General features: G+C 42.1%; 1 protein-coding gene across 1 annotated transcript; it reads left to right on the forward strand.

Moving 5' to 3' along the window:
• The first annotated feature begins 228 nt into the window (after positions 1-228).
• On the forward strand, positions 229-11,444 carry LOC106964447 (vinculin-like). The gene is made up of 17 exons (XM_015059993.1): positions 229-441; positions 545-692; positions 786-939; positions 1,078-1,253; positions 2,479-2,669; positions 3,003-3,029; positions 3,488-3,687; positions 3,927-4,055; positions 4,205-4,354; positions 4,456-4,564; positions 4,664-4,966; positions 5,065-5,189; positions 6,103-6,288; positions 7,374-7,550; positions 8,879-9,082; positions 9,562-9,666; positions 9,762-11,444. The coding sequence occupies exons 1-17, from the start codon at positions 354-356 to the stop codon at positions 9,906-9,908; spliced, it is 2,619 nt and encodes an 872-aa protein (XP_014915479.1). The 5' UTR covers positions 229-353; the 3' UTR covers positions 9,909-11,444.
• The last annotated feature ends 403 nt before the right edge of the window (positions 11,445-11,847 follow it).

Genomic DNA, 11,847 nt, shown 5'->3' on the forward strand with positions numbered 1-11,847 from the left:
TGGTTTTACTTAAAAATATATTTCAAAATATATTTTCTTGTAAGAGAGAGAAAGTGTCATATCCCTGTTTCAGCCGTCTGACCATGCACAGCACTAGTGGGGGAGGGGCAATGCTGCAGTAGTCTAATAGTAGTAGTAGTGTAAAATTCATTAGTTTTGAAACAATATATGTCCTAAATCTTAAGCCTTGGTACCCAGTTTCCAAAAACTCGATTACAGAATTTTTCCTTACAAGTCCAAAACTCAACAGGCCATACCGTAGCTGTAGAAATAGCTTCATATATATTATCCTGCATCAAACAGCTAAACTCCAAGTTAATACACATCATTGTTTTCTCTTTTTTCTTCAGGACATGGAGGCCCTGAAAAGATCTCTGGCTTTGATCGAATCAAAGATGGTGCAGGCCAAAAGCTGGCTCAAAGACCCACAAGGACAGCCAGGTAGCCCTGGATTCAGACTTGGCATCTACAAACCTTCAGCTGGAACACATTCGTTTCATTCAACATGCCCATCTCTGTGCTTCCGCCTCTCTGTCCTCCTCAGGAGACCCTGGCGAGGTGGCGCTGCGTGTCATTCTGGACGAAGCTGGTAAGGTGGGAGAGCTGTGCGCTGGGAGGGAGAGGAAAGACATACTGGCGACCAGCAGGGCTCTGGGGCAGATGACTGATCAGATTGGGGATCTGCGTGTCAGGTAGTGTGTTTGTGTGTGCTTCCTCCTTCTGTGTGTTTAAGTTGCATATTCTGATCTCGTACTTCGGTTGACCGTATTTGTGGGTTTTGACAGAGGCCAGGGCCAGACTCCAGGCTGCATGCAGCGCGCAGGCCAGTGCTTACAGGGCTTAGATCTGCTCTTTGGCAAAGTGGACAGTGCTGCTCGGAGACTGGAGGCTCTAATCAACGCGAAGCAGGCCATTGCCAGGAGGCTGGATGCTGCCCAGGTCAGATAAACAAACATTCAGCTTCCTCCAGTTTTTTTTATTTTATTTTATTTTTTTTCAGTTTATTTTCAAGAAAAGCTCATACTGTGTTCAGTGTTGTACATCACATGTAAATGCTGCTACATCCTGCTTTTTCAGGCATGGTTGGCCGATCCTAATGGTGGTCCTGAGGGAGAGGAGAACATCCGAGCGCTTCTAGCGGAGGCCAAACGTATCGCAGACCTCTGTGAAGACCCCAAGGAGAGGGACGACATCCTGCGCTCCATAAACGAGATAGCAGGACTCACCGCCCGGCTCATGGAGCTGCGCAAACAGTATGATTTCCTCTGACTGCAAGCATAAACAGTAATTAAGGTTAAATATTTAATTCGTAGGGCCTTTTCTTCTAGATGGAGTCTGCAACCACGAGCCACCGATAGGTGGCTTTTTTTTATCCACGTGGAAAATGTGTTGTTGCTTGTGAACCGCACCCATCACTCCTACGATTATTTTAAATGTGGTGAAAAGGGTCGTGGTGTCACTTAAAGGAGGATAACGGACAGAATTTAAAGGGAAATATTACTTAATAAACAAGCTGCTTAACTGATCGAAAAAGGATAAACGCCGCAAAATAGCTGCTACAGTTGCCTTTCCATGTATATTCAGTAGGACTCTATGTAATAGACCAATACTGGTGTATAGTTGTGAAATGGGAGGAACATCTTCGAAATGTATAAATATATGTGTGACAAAAGTATATACTACATATATTGAACAAAAATGTTCTCTGCTTTGAGTCACAAATTAAATCCAGTTGTAGCCTCATTTCTCTATTTCTGGCCATCTGACTTTCAGCCCATGATTAGCTTTTCTCATGACTGCAGATGATAATAACCATCAGTATTAATTTATATGTAATGCATCAGTCAAAAGATGCATCCTAAAGTGGGGAAAAAACATATAAGTCGCTCCTGACTATAAGTTGTATGGTCATCAAAATGGAAAATGCATACTTTCCCTCAGTCTGTCACATAAGTCATGTAATTCTCTGAGGTTTTAATGGTATAAATATTTTTGCAACCCACTGAAATACAGCACTGGATAGTCATGAGGAGAGATATACATTTAAATGATAAAAGAAAGCTAAGTGGCTGTGCTTGTATACACAGCTGAATTATCAAGCCTGATCTAATCTGGAACAGGGCGTATGCATCAACACACATCATTCCTGTGTGATTTCCAGGAACACAAAGTAAAGACTTAATTTAAGTCTTTAATCTGTTAGATTGGTGTTGGAAATATTTCTACATTTTTTGTGAAAGGAGAAATTATTTGTCTTTTTTAAAACATTCATTTTATTGGAAAGATACAGGTCAAATTTGAAATAAATGCTTGCAAAAGGTATTTCCCTTTTTAAAAAACCGTCTAACATGTTAATAAGCAAGACCTTAGCCAGGTGATGGGTATGAAGGCCAGATTTAAAAAACGTTTTTTCTCTATGTATCGTAAATTCCCTTTTTCCTCCAATGAAGTCATTTACTGCATGTGCTACCATGACAGGGGTAAAGGCGACAGTCCAGAGGCCCGAGCTCTGGCAAAGCAGATTGGAGCGGCTCTGCTGAACCTGCAGTCCAAGACCAACAGGGCGGTGGCCAACATGAGACCAGCGAAGCCTGCTGTCACGCTGGAGGGTAAAATGGAGCAGGCTCTGCGCTGGGTGAATAATCCCGGGGTGGATGACAGAGGCGTAGGTGCGTTCACATGCATCGTGGCTGAAAGGATGCAACGGTGTTCTGCCTTTTTGTGTTTTCTTCTTGTGGACTCTGTGCAGAAGTAGTGGACGGTTTGCATCAGTTACTAGACGCAGTGATGAAAGATGTGGGATGCTTATTGTCTGTGCTGTAATGACAGCAAGTGACTCGCTCAGGAAACTGCCATTCACACTGTGATTCAACTCATGCATGATTCACTAAATGACTCGGTTTACTCTGTCAGAGTGTTGTTTCCTAATCCTTTGTTCCGCTGTCTTCCTGCCTTGTCTTTTGATCGTTTCCTCTCTTTCCCATGCTTCCCTCTGGGAGCAGAGTGTGAGAGGATAGAGTGGAACACAGGTACCTGCTCACTGTCAGCCATGTTGACAGATAAAATGAAACACTATAACATTCATGCACGGGCCGCTTTGAGATTCTCACCATATGATAAAAAGTAATAGAATTGGTGGAATATCCATGTGCTAAAATTAGTAGCAGTTTTGAATTGCTGAATGTTTTGCATTTCTGCCATGCTACTATTATCTCATTAAGCTAGTAGCTTAGCTTAGGTAGCGTACAGTGATCTTAACAAATATTGTAGCTTTTTAATTGTAGTTTTAATAATGTCACTGTAAAAAAAAAGAGTGACTGAATGTTTCCAAGCCACTGCTGTCTATAGCTTTAGAAAGAGTCATTTTTCTTATCTGCGAGAGCAAAGCGTAACTTGACACCGTTGCCTTAACATTCACTTGTCATTGTTCTGACTGAGCACCAGTAAGGTACTCTTGTCCTTAGATATTTTTCTTGTGACTCCACAGGCCAGGCAGCAATCAGAGGAATGGTTGGAGAAGGGAAGAGGCTGGCGGGAGGCCTGCTGGGTCCATACCGACAGGACATGGTCGGGCGCTGCGACCGAACAGAGGGGCTGATGACAGCTTTAGCAGACATGGCGAACAGGGGAGAGGCTGAGGCTCCTCATGCACGAGCCACAGCGGCACAACTGCAGGACACCCTCAAGGTATCGCTGCACTTAAAAAAAGAAAAACTGGATTATATTTAAATAAAGCTTTTCTTGGGCTTATTGTTCAACATAAAATGAACTCAAGTTAAGATCATAAAGTTGCCTGACAATCACTGTGGAGAAAATAATCCTGCAAGAAATATAGATAAAACTCAGTCATTAAGGATGATGTAACAAAAAGCGTTAGTTCAGAGCTCCATCTTGTGGATAGATGCAGCACTCTCTGCTTCTACCAGGACCTGAGGCAGCATATGCAGGAGGTCATGACCCAGGAGGTATCCGATGTTTTCAGCGACACCACCACGCCCGTCAAGCTGCTGGCGGTGGCTGCAACTGCTCCTCCTGATGCGCCCAACAGGCAGGAGGTCAGTAAACAAACAAAACAACAACAACCACAAAAAAAGAAAACACGGTCTCAGCTCCAAACAATTGTTCTCTTATCACACCAGACTTTTTTGATGTTATTGTCTAAAAAGGATTGATGTGTTTAGACCTAAACAAGTGTTTCTCGAAGGTCTTCGAAGAACGTGCAGGGAACTTTGAAACCCACGCGGGACGACTGGGAGCAACCGCAGAGAAGGCCGCCGCCGTGGGAACAGCGAATAAGAGCACCGTGGAGGGAATTCATGCTGCCGTGAAACACGCCAGGGAGCTGACGCCGCAGGTGTGCCTGTTTATTTTAGTTTTGCCTGCATAATGATGCAGACTGATGAGGCACATGGTTGTCAAACTCAATCCGAGCGCATTGTGTTTGCTTATCTCCAGGTGACCTCCGCTGCTCGGATCCTGCTAAAGAATCCAGGAAACAAAGCGGCCTATGAGCACTTTGACACCATGAAGAACCAGTGGATTGACAATGTGGAGAGACTGACCGGTAAGGGCTTTTTTGACCCGCTTTAAATTTAAATTTTCACTGCAATTTCAGCAACTGCATGTTCAGTTGATTGTGCATTTTCGTCCATGTGTGCCTTAGGTCTGGTCGATGAAGCCATAGACACCAAATCCTTGTTGGATGCTTCTGAGGAAGCCATTAAAAAAGACATTGACAAGTGCCGAGTTGCCATGGCAAACGTTCAGCCCCAAATGCTCGTTGCCGGGGCAACGAGCATAGCGAGACGAGCTAACCGGGTCTTGTTGGTGGCCAAGAGGGAAGTGGAGAACTCTGAAGATCCCCGGTTCAGAGATACCGTAAAACATGCGTCTGACATCCTCTCACACACCATCTCACCCATGGTGATGGACGCCAAGGCTGTGGCCGGGAACATACAAGACAAAGGTTACTGCTCCAAATGCAGCCTTGTAAGGATGCTGCAATAATGAGTTGCTGTTATTTTCTCTCTCACCTCCTTCTCTTCTGAATGATTTTGGTCACAGGTCTACAGAAAGCATATTTGGACTCTTGTCAAAGGATCTTGGCTGCAGTGGGAAAAGTCAGAGAAGCCTTCCAGCCTCAGGAACCAGACTTCCCGCCTCCGCCTCCTGACCTGGACCAGCTCCATGTAGGCACATACGAATTACTCAAACTGTCTGCCTTCCTCTAGTTTTAGTTGTTATATCTGAGACACTATTTCTCCAGATTGTAAGGATCATACATCAAACAACTGCCATAATTTTTTAGAAACAAGATATGAGTGGAGTTTGAATTTATTAGGTGCTGCAACATATTTAGAGGCTCTAGTAAATATGTTTGGGTTATTTGGAGCAGATAATCTATATACATTATTAATCTAATTGATATTTGGGTTAAACTTTAACCCAAGTACATTTATATTATTTTTTTTTCTCTAGTTTTTAAGTTAAGTAAGTAAGTAAAATTGTATTTGCAGAATAACTAAAACAAAAAGTGCATTAAGCAAAAGCCACCCTGAATACAAATGTCTTTTTAAACCAAAGTTCAACGATTTTTACTATGTTCAAGGTTTGTCCAGGGAGCACATTTAACATTAGCGCACTTTTTCTTCTACAAAACCAGAGTAGATGTATCTGGGAACCTCTTATCATAAATTTTGAGTTTTTTTTCCAACTAGAGTCAACCATCTTTGAGTTAAAATTCGAGAATTTAGAGACACTGCAGCTGTTTGGAAATTACTTCGATCATCACTGTGTCCTTTAGGCTTTCTAATTTTAAACTTGCAGGTCTCCGTCTTGTCAAGGAAAAACAAAAAATACAGTTTTGAAATGTTAGGAGAAATACCTGCTTTTGATTTGGCATGCATGAAACATTGACATTTGTGGAAATTAAGAGAAAAAATAATCAGAATAAATTGAAACTTGTGAAGCGACTCTTTGCTTTTAAAGATGATCGTGTTCTGGGAAAGAGAAAGGTTTGAGTAAGAAGAGAAAAGTAAGAAATTCATGCTCATTATGAGGGGTAAAAAACATGAAGATGAGTGTAAAGTTCTGCTCTTCCAGGTTAGCGACGAGCAGGCTCCGCCTAAACCCCCACTGCCGGAGGGCGAGGTGCCTCCGCCCCGTCCCCCTCCCCCGGAGGAGAAGGACGAGGAGTTCCCGGAGCAAAAGGTCGGCGAGGTGCTCAGCGAACCCATGATGGTGGCGGCCAGGCAGCTGCACGACGAAGCGCGCAAGTGGTCAAGCAAAGTCAGTTCAAACAAACACACTCATAAATACTACTTTACAGAAAAAAAAATCTATGCCAAGTGTCTGTTTCAGTGAAAATATTTAAGCTACTGTTGCAGAGCGGAACCATTGCTCTCCATTGGCACCAAGATGCTTTTCCTGTGATTTCCTTTGAGAAAATCTGAAGTTTTCTTTTGTTGTCCTGAAATGTGGAGCTCGGCGGTTCGACTCCACTTTCAGAGGAAAACTGGAAACTGTCATCTGTTCGGTTTGAAGGCACGCGCACTTACATGGAGAAATGTAAGAAAAGTGCATAACAAAAGGATAAAACAAGGAGTCTGTTCCGCATACTATATTGAGGTGTTTCTTAATATAGGACCTGATGTTGCATTGATTGATTTATTAGCATTGGCACTTCATGATCAAGTTTCGTCACTGAGGATAAAAACAAGGATAACCAAGGATCCTCTTATCATCTCTTTGTGTCTCATAACTTTTCTCCTTTTCAGTTCCTCTGAAGCTTTTTTTTTTCTTTGAAAAAGCTGATTTTGATCTTCTGTTCACATGAGAAATCTGTTTGAAAAGAGGTGCAAAAAAAAAAAAAAAAAAAGTTAATTCATTAAGGTGCTCTGTCATGCTCACTGCTCAACTCTTTAGCCTACCAGTAATAAGGCAGGCGCTGACTTTGGGTGCAGTTAGATCCTGTTTGTTGGTAGATCATTGAACTGTCCACTCAGCCATCCCCTCAGGCACGTCATGCACTCGCAGCCCTCCTTGCAGATCTCTTCTGTCCTCTTTTCTTTTCCTCTCCCATCAAAGCTGTTTTTTGCCCCTTTGGCGTGCCGTTTCACCACCCTATCCCTGTTCTTTCACCATGCTTCTGTTAAACTACCTGTCCTCTGTTCTTTCATTCAGTGCTGCTCATACTGAACTAAATGCCTCCCTTTCCACCTGCTTTCCCTTTGCTTCCCCCTACCCTTCCTCCTCCTTTGTTTCTCCCCCTTCCTCTGCCTTTGGTTGTCCTTCCCTCCCTGTTTCCCGTCAATCCTCCGACCACCACAAAAACCCCCCGCCCCTCCACTCGTCTTACTCCCCGCCTGGCCCAGCCTGAGGATGAGGAGGCAGTAGAGGAGAGGGAGGTAGATGATGAAGATGAGTTTACTGATGGTGAGGATGACTATGAGCCAGAGCTGCTGATGATGCCGTCCAACCAGCCTGTCAATCAGCCCATTCTGGCAGCTGCCCAGTCTCTCCACCAGGAGGCTCGCAAGTGGTCCAGCAAGGTCTGCGCACGTACATGCACATGAGCGTACACACACACACACACACACACACACACACACACACACACACACACACACACACACACACGGTTTCCAAGGTTTGAGACTACTGGGAGAATCTACTAGCCCTGTTTGAGCCCACTCACACACCCACCCACACACACACCCTGAAATACACTGCAATGCAAAAGTATTCAAACCCGTTTAAAATGTTTAAATTGAGCACTACCAAAGACTTCATACAGATCGATGTTGAAGTAGTTCATAATTCTGAAGTGAAAGGAAAAGGATATGTGGTTTTCAGTTTTCTTTTAATTGAAAATAAAAACCTAAAAACCTAAAAATTTTCTGCCACATGTGGCTTTAATTTTAAAGAGGAGCCGTTGTCTTTTAGCACGTCTCGATTTTGAAAACCACACATCATTTTCTTTTACTTCAGAAGTGTGCACTACTTGGTCTATTGGCGATTGTCGGTCTATTCCATAAAATCTATATAAGCGCATTCAGAGATGTTGCTGCAAGGTGGCAAAATTTTCAAATCTTTGAGAGGTATGAATACTGCTGCAAGGCACGGCACACCCAAGCATGCAGACCACGGCCATGCAGGACGAGAAACACTTCCTGGAGTTTTAGCAGACGGTGACCGTGGCTGTGTGAACCATCAGCTGTGCATCTCCCACCATGGACATGCCCCACCAGCTGCAGCTGCTGTTTCACTGCTGCTGTGTTTTTGTTTGTTTGTTTTTTTACTCAGAGATGGCTGACACACACAGGTATGCTGATCCCATTGCTAAAGTTTCACAGTGGGTCAACGACTGTCCTCTCCACATGTTCATGAATAAAACGGTTCAGTGGAGGAGCTTCAGTCTCACTCTTGTTGCTACGGCTGGCCAACCAGTAAGGCCAAGGATGACAGTTTCCTAAAGACTCCAGGGTGATGCAGCTTTGACATCTAACCATCTGCTTTACTCAGTATGAAAACCCGCTTCAGCTTCCTGTCGTTTCAAATTTGCGCTAATCATCTCAGCACCACAGCATTACCTCGCAGGAACTAACCTCAGTTTGACTGTGATGTCAGGATGATCGTTAAAAGTGAAAAACGTGATGAACGGCTGGGATACTGCATGCAGTGGGCTGTTAAACATCCTTACATTTGATGCTTGTCTTGGTCATTTCATTCATTACCTCACAGCACTATTTTGTTGTTCTACATTATATTATCAGAGTACTTTGCAAAGACACGGCTCACCAGTGAATGCTTTGCAACGCCCTGCTCCTCTGATTACGGCTGCTTTGACTTCTTGCCACCCGCCTTTTTCTCTGCACAGGGTAATGACATCATAGCAGCAGCCAAGCGGATGGCTCTGCTGATGGCTGAAATGTCTCGGCTGGTGCGTGGCGGGAGCGGAAACAAGCGAGCGCTGATTCAGTGCGCAAAAGACATCGCCAAGGCCTCGGATGAGGTGACGAGACTGGCTAAAGAAGTGGCCAAGCAGTGCACAGACAGACGCATCAGGACGAACCTGCTGCAGGTAAAAAAAAAATACAGATAGGCCCAAAATTATTCATACACTAGTGCAGATTTGACTCAGGTTTAAAGTCTTTTTTTATATATATATATTTACTAATATTTAGACTAACTTACATTTAGTATTAATGTAAGTTGTTTAACGTTTTTGAGTGGAGCAACCAGAATCCAGACTTGAATTTACTGGAAGATCTGCATGGGAAGCTAAAGATTAGGGTTATGGTGAGGAGGGCTTCGAATCAAGGTACATCAGCAAAACACCTGGTGAAACATGCAGAAAGCTGCTCAGATGTTTGAGTGTTGTAATGGCAGTACGATTTTTCTTTTGACATTTGAGGGAAAAATATGAATAATTTTCAAAATTCGTATTTGAACTAAAATATAAATAAATGTTTTCTAATACTCCTTTGACCAGATCTCCTAGATTAATCTTAATCTGAAACTGTGACTGCTGTAGTTTCTAAACGATCTCCGTTTGTGCAGGTCTGTGAACGAATTCCCACCATCAGCACTCAGCTGAAGATCCTTTCCACCGTCAAAGCTACCATGCTGGGACGAACAAACATTAGTGAAGAGGAGTCAGAGCAGGTAGCACAAGAATGACACGTCTGCACTTCAGGAAAACAGTATTATCCTGTTACATATTCACTGACAGCTCCTCGTTCGTTTAATTCCCATTCCAGGCCACGGAGATGCTGGTCCACAATGCCCAGAATTTGATGCAGTCCGTAAAGGAGACGGTGCGAGAAGCAGAAGCTGCCTCCATTAAGATCCGCACAGATGCAGGATTCACCCTCCGCTGGGTGCGCAAGACGCCTTGGTACCAATGAACTTACCTGCCCTCGCCGAGTAAAAGTAGCAACGGCCGCTCTCATTTTGAGCAGGCGTATCGAGGGGAAACTGCAGGATTTTGAGCCATTCTCCCCTGTAGTTTTAGGCAGGAGTCTTTGATTTGTTACCATGCAGGTTTCATTTATGGGTGGGAATTTAGCTTGGCTCGCTTTGGTCCTCAACTGTGGAAACACACAGGTCTATCAGGAGACTTTTTAATATATATTTTTGGTATTTTGGGTTATTAGACTTTATCTAAATCCTAGGTATATATTTTTTGCATGACTCATTTTCTATTTTCTAACAGCAGATTCTGACATGGAGACTCTCAACGCTTAGAGGATGTTTGAAATTTGCATTGTTTTTCAGTCCTGGTTTTGTAATGTATGTTGTATATACAATAATTGTCTGCTTCATAGAGGATTCACCAAGTTTGAGACTAAAATGAAGAGTCTTGAGTGAGCTTCATGTTTACTTTCAGTCATCTGAAAATTTATGAAATCAACAGAGGTGCATCATCACTGTTGCCACTGGTGATGTTTATATTTCAGTAACGAAAAGATCTTGTGGGTTTAAAAATAAAAAAATGGTTATTAAAAGTTAGTAACATCTAAAAAGGTGGCAGTATTGATTTGTGAGAAAGTGAAGTTTAGCTGATTAACATGCCTTTACTTTTATGAACTTTTACATTTAATGATGCCAAAGGATTTATTTTGCATTATTTACAAGTCCCTTTGAATTGTTTGAACACTCAAAATCCAGGTTATTATAAAAAAAAATAATGCAGTTTCATTAAAGATGCTGTAGTAATGGTTGATGTTTGTTACTAGCAAAAAAAAACTCAAAAAACTAAGCTTTTTGAATGTTTTCTCTGCTTTGCATTTTTTATCTAATTGTAGTTCTTTTGTGGCTGCATTCTGCAACAGTTGAACTGTTTGGGATTTACAGTATCAGAGCAAACGTAGCTTTTAGCCGTCCCAATCTGAGTTCTCTGATGCAATTTTTTTTTTTTCTTTTTTTTTTTTTTTTTTAGATGACCCCGGTGGTTTTGAGAAGTAGTTCTGTAATAACCAGAGCAACAAACTATATTTTTTAAAGATTTAAACATTTAAATAATCGTTAGTGGTTTAAGTTTGTTAATTAAAAGAAGCTGAAAGAAAAAACTGATGTCACATACAGACCCAGTCAGAAGTTTACTTGCACTCATCAGTATAAATGTCATTCTTGCTCTTGACAATTTATTTGATCTAGTTTTGTTTTTTGTTTTTTTTGTTTTTTTCAGACAACTTTAATGGCTTTTAAGATAAGAATCAACTGCACAAGCTTGAGTCTATCTTGCACTCTTTTTCTTTTTAAAAGCCCCACCTTACCTCCTCCAAACATTCTTCTTTTTGTGCCAAAACTGCTCAGTATTTGTCTCCCTAGACTTATTTTCTTCAGAAATCATCAGGCTTCTTTCCTCTCAGCTGATGTAAAACTACGGTGGTGTTACAAGATGTTTTTGGCTTGAGGGTTCCTGTTTTTTTGGGAGGTTTTTTTTAACCTCCTTACCAGTTCCCTGGATGCGACCATGGCAGCTGAAGAAAGATCTTTAAATCTGCTTTATGTATTTATTAAATTAATCATTAAAAGACAAAAAAAAAAAAAAAAAAAAAAACAAACATGGCATTTATGCCCAGGATGAGTGTATGGAAATTTCCAACCAGAACTGTACTTACAACTAAAGGAGTAAATGCATATTTTCATTCCATTAACAAATTCTTTTAAAAAAAATAAAATAAAAAACTGGGTGGGTAAATGTACATGTCTCATTGAGACAGTGTGCGTGTGTGTAGTCTCATTTTAACACTATTACTGAGCCGTCCCTGGTATGATTAGGGATGAAGTTCTGAATTGCAGCACAGACTGTTACCCGTTTTCTTTCTTTTTGGGGGGAAG

The sequence above is a fragment of the Poecilia latipinna genome, unplaced genomic scaffold (assembly GCF_001443285.1).
Source record: "Poecilia latipinna isolate Pla-1442-1.1 unplaced genomic scaffold, P_latipinna-1.0 Scaffold67, whole genome shotgun sequence".
NCBI classification, from domain to species: Eukaryota; Metazoa; Chordata; class Actinopteri; order Cyprinodontiformes; family Poeciliidae; genus Poecilia; species Poecilia latipinna.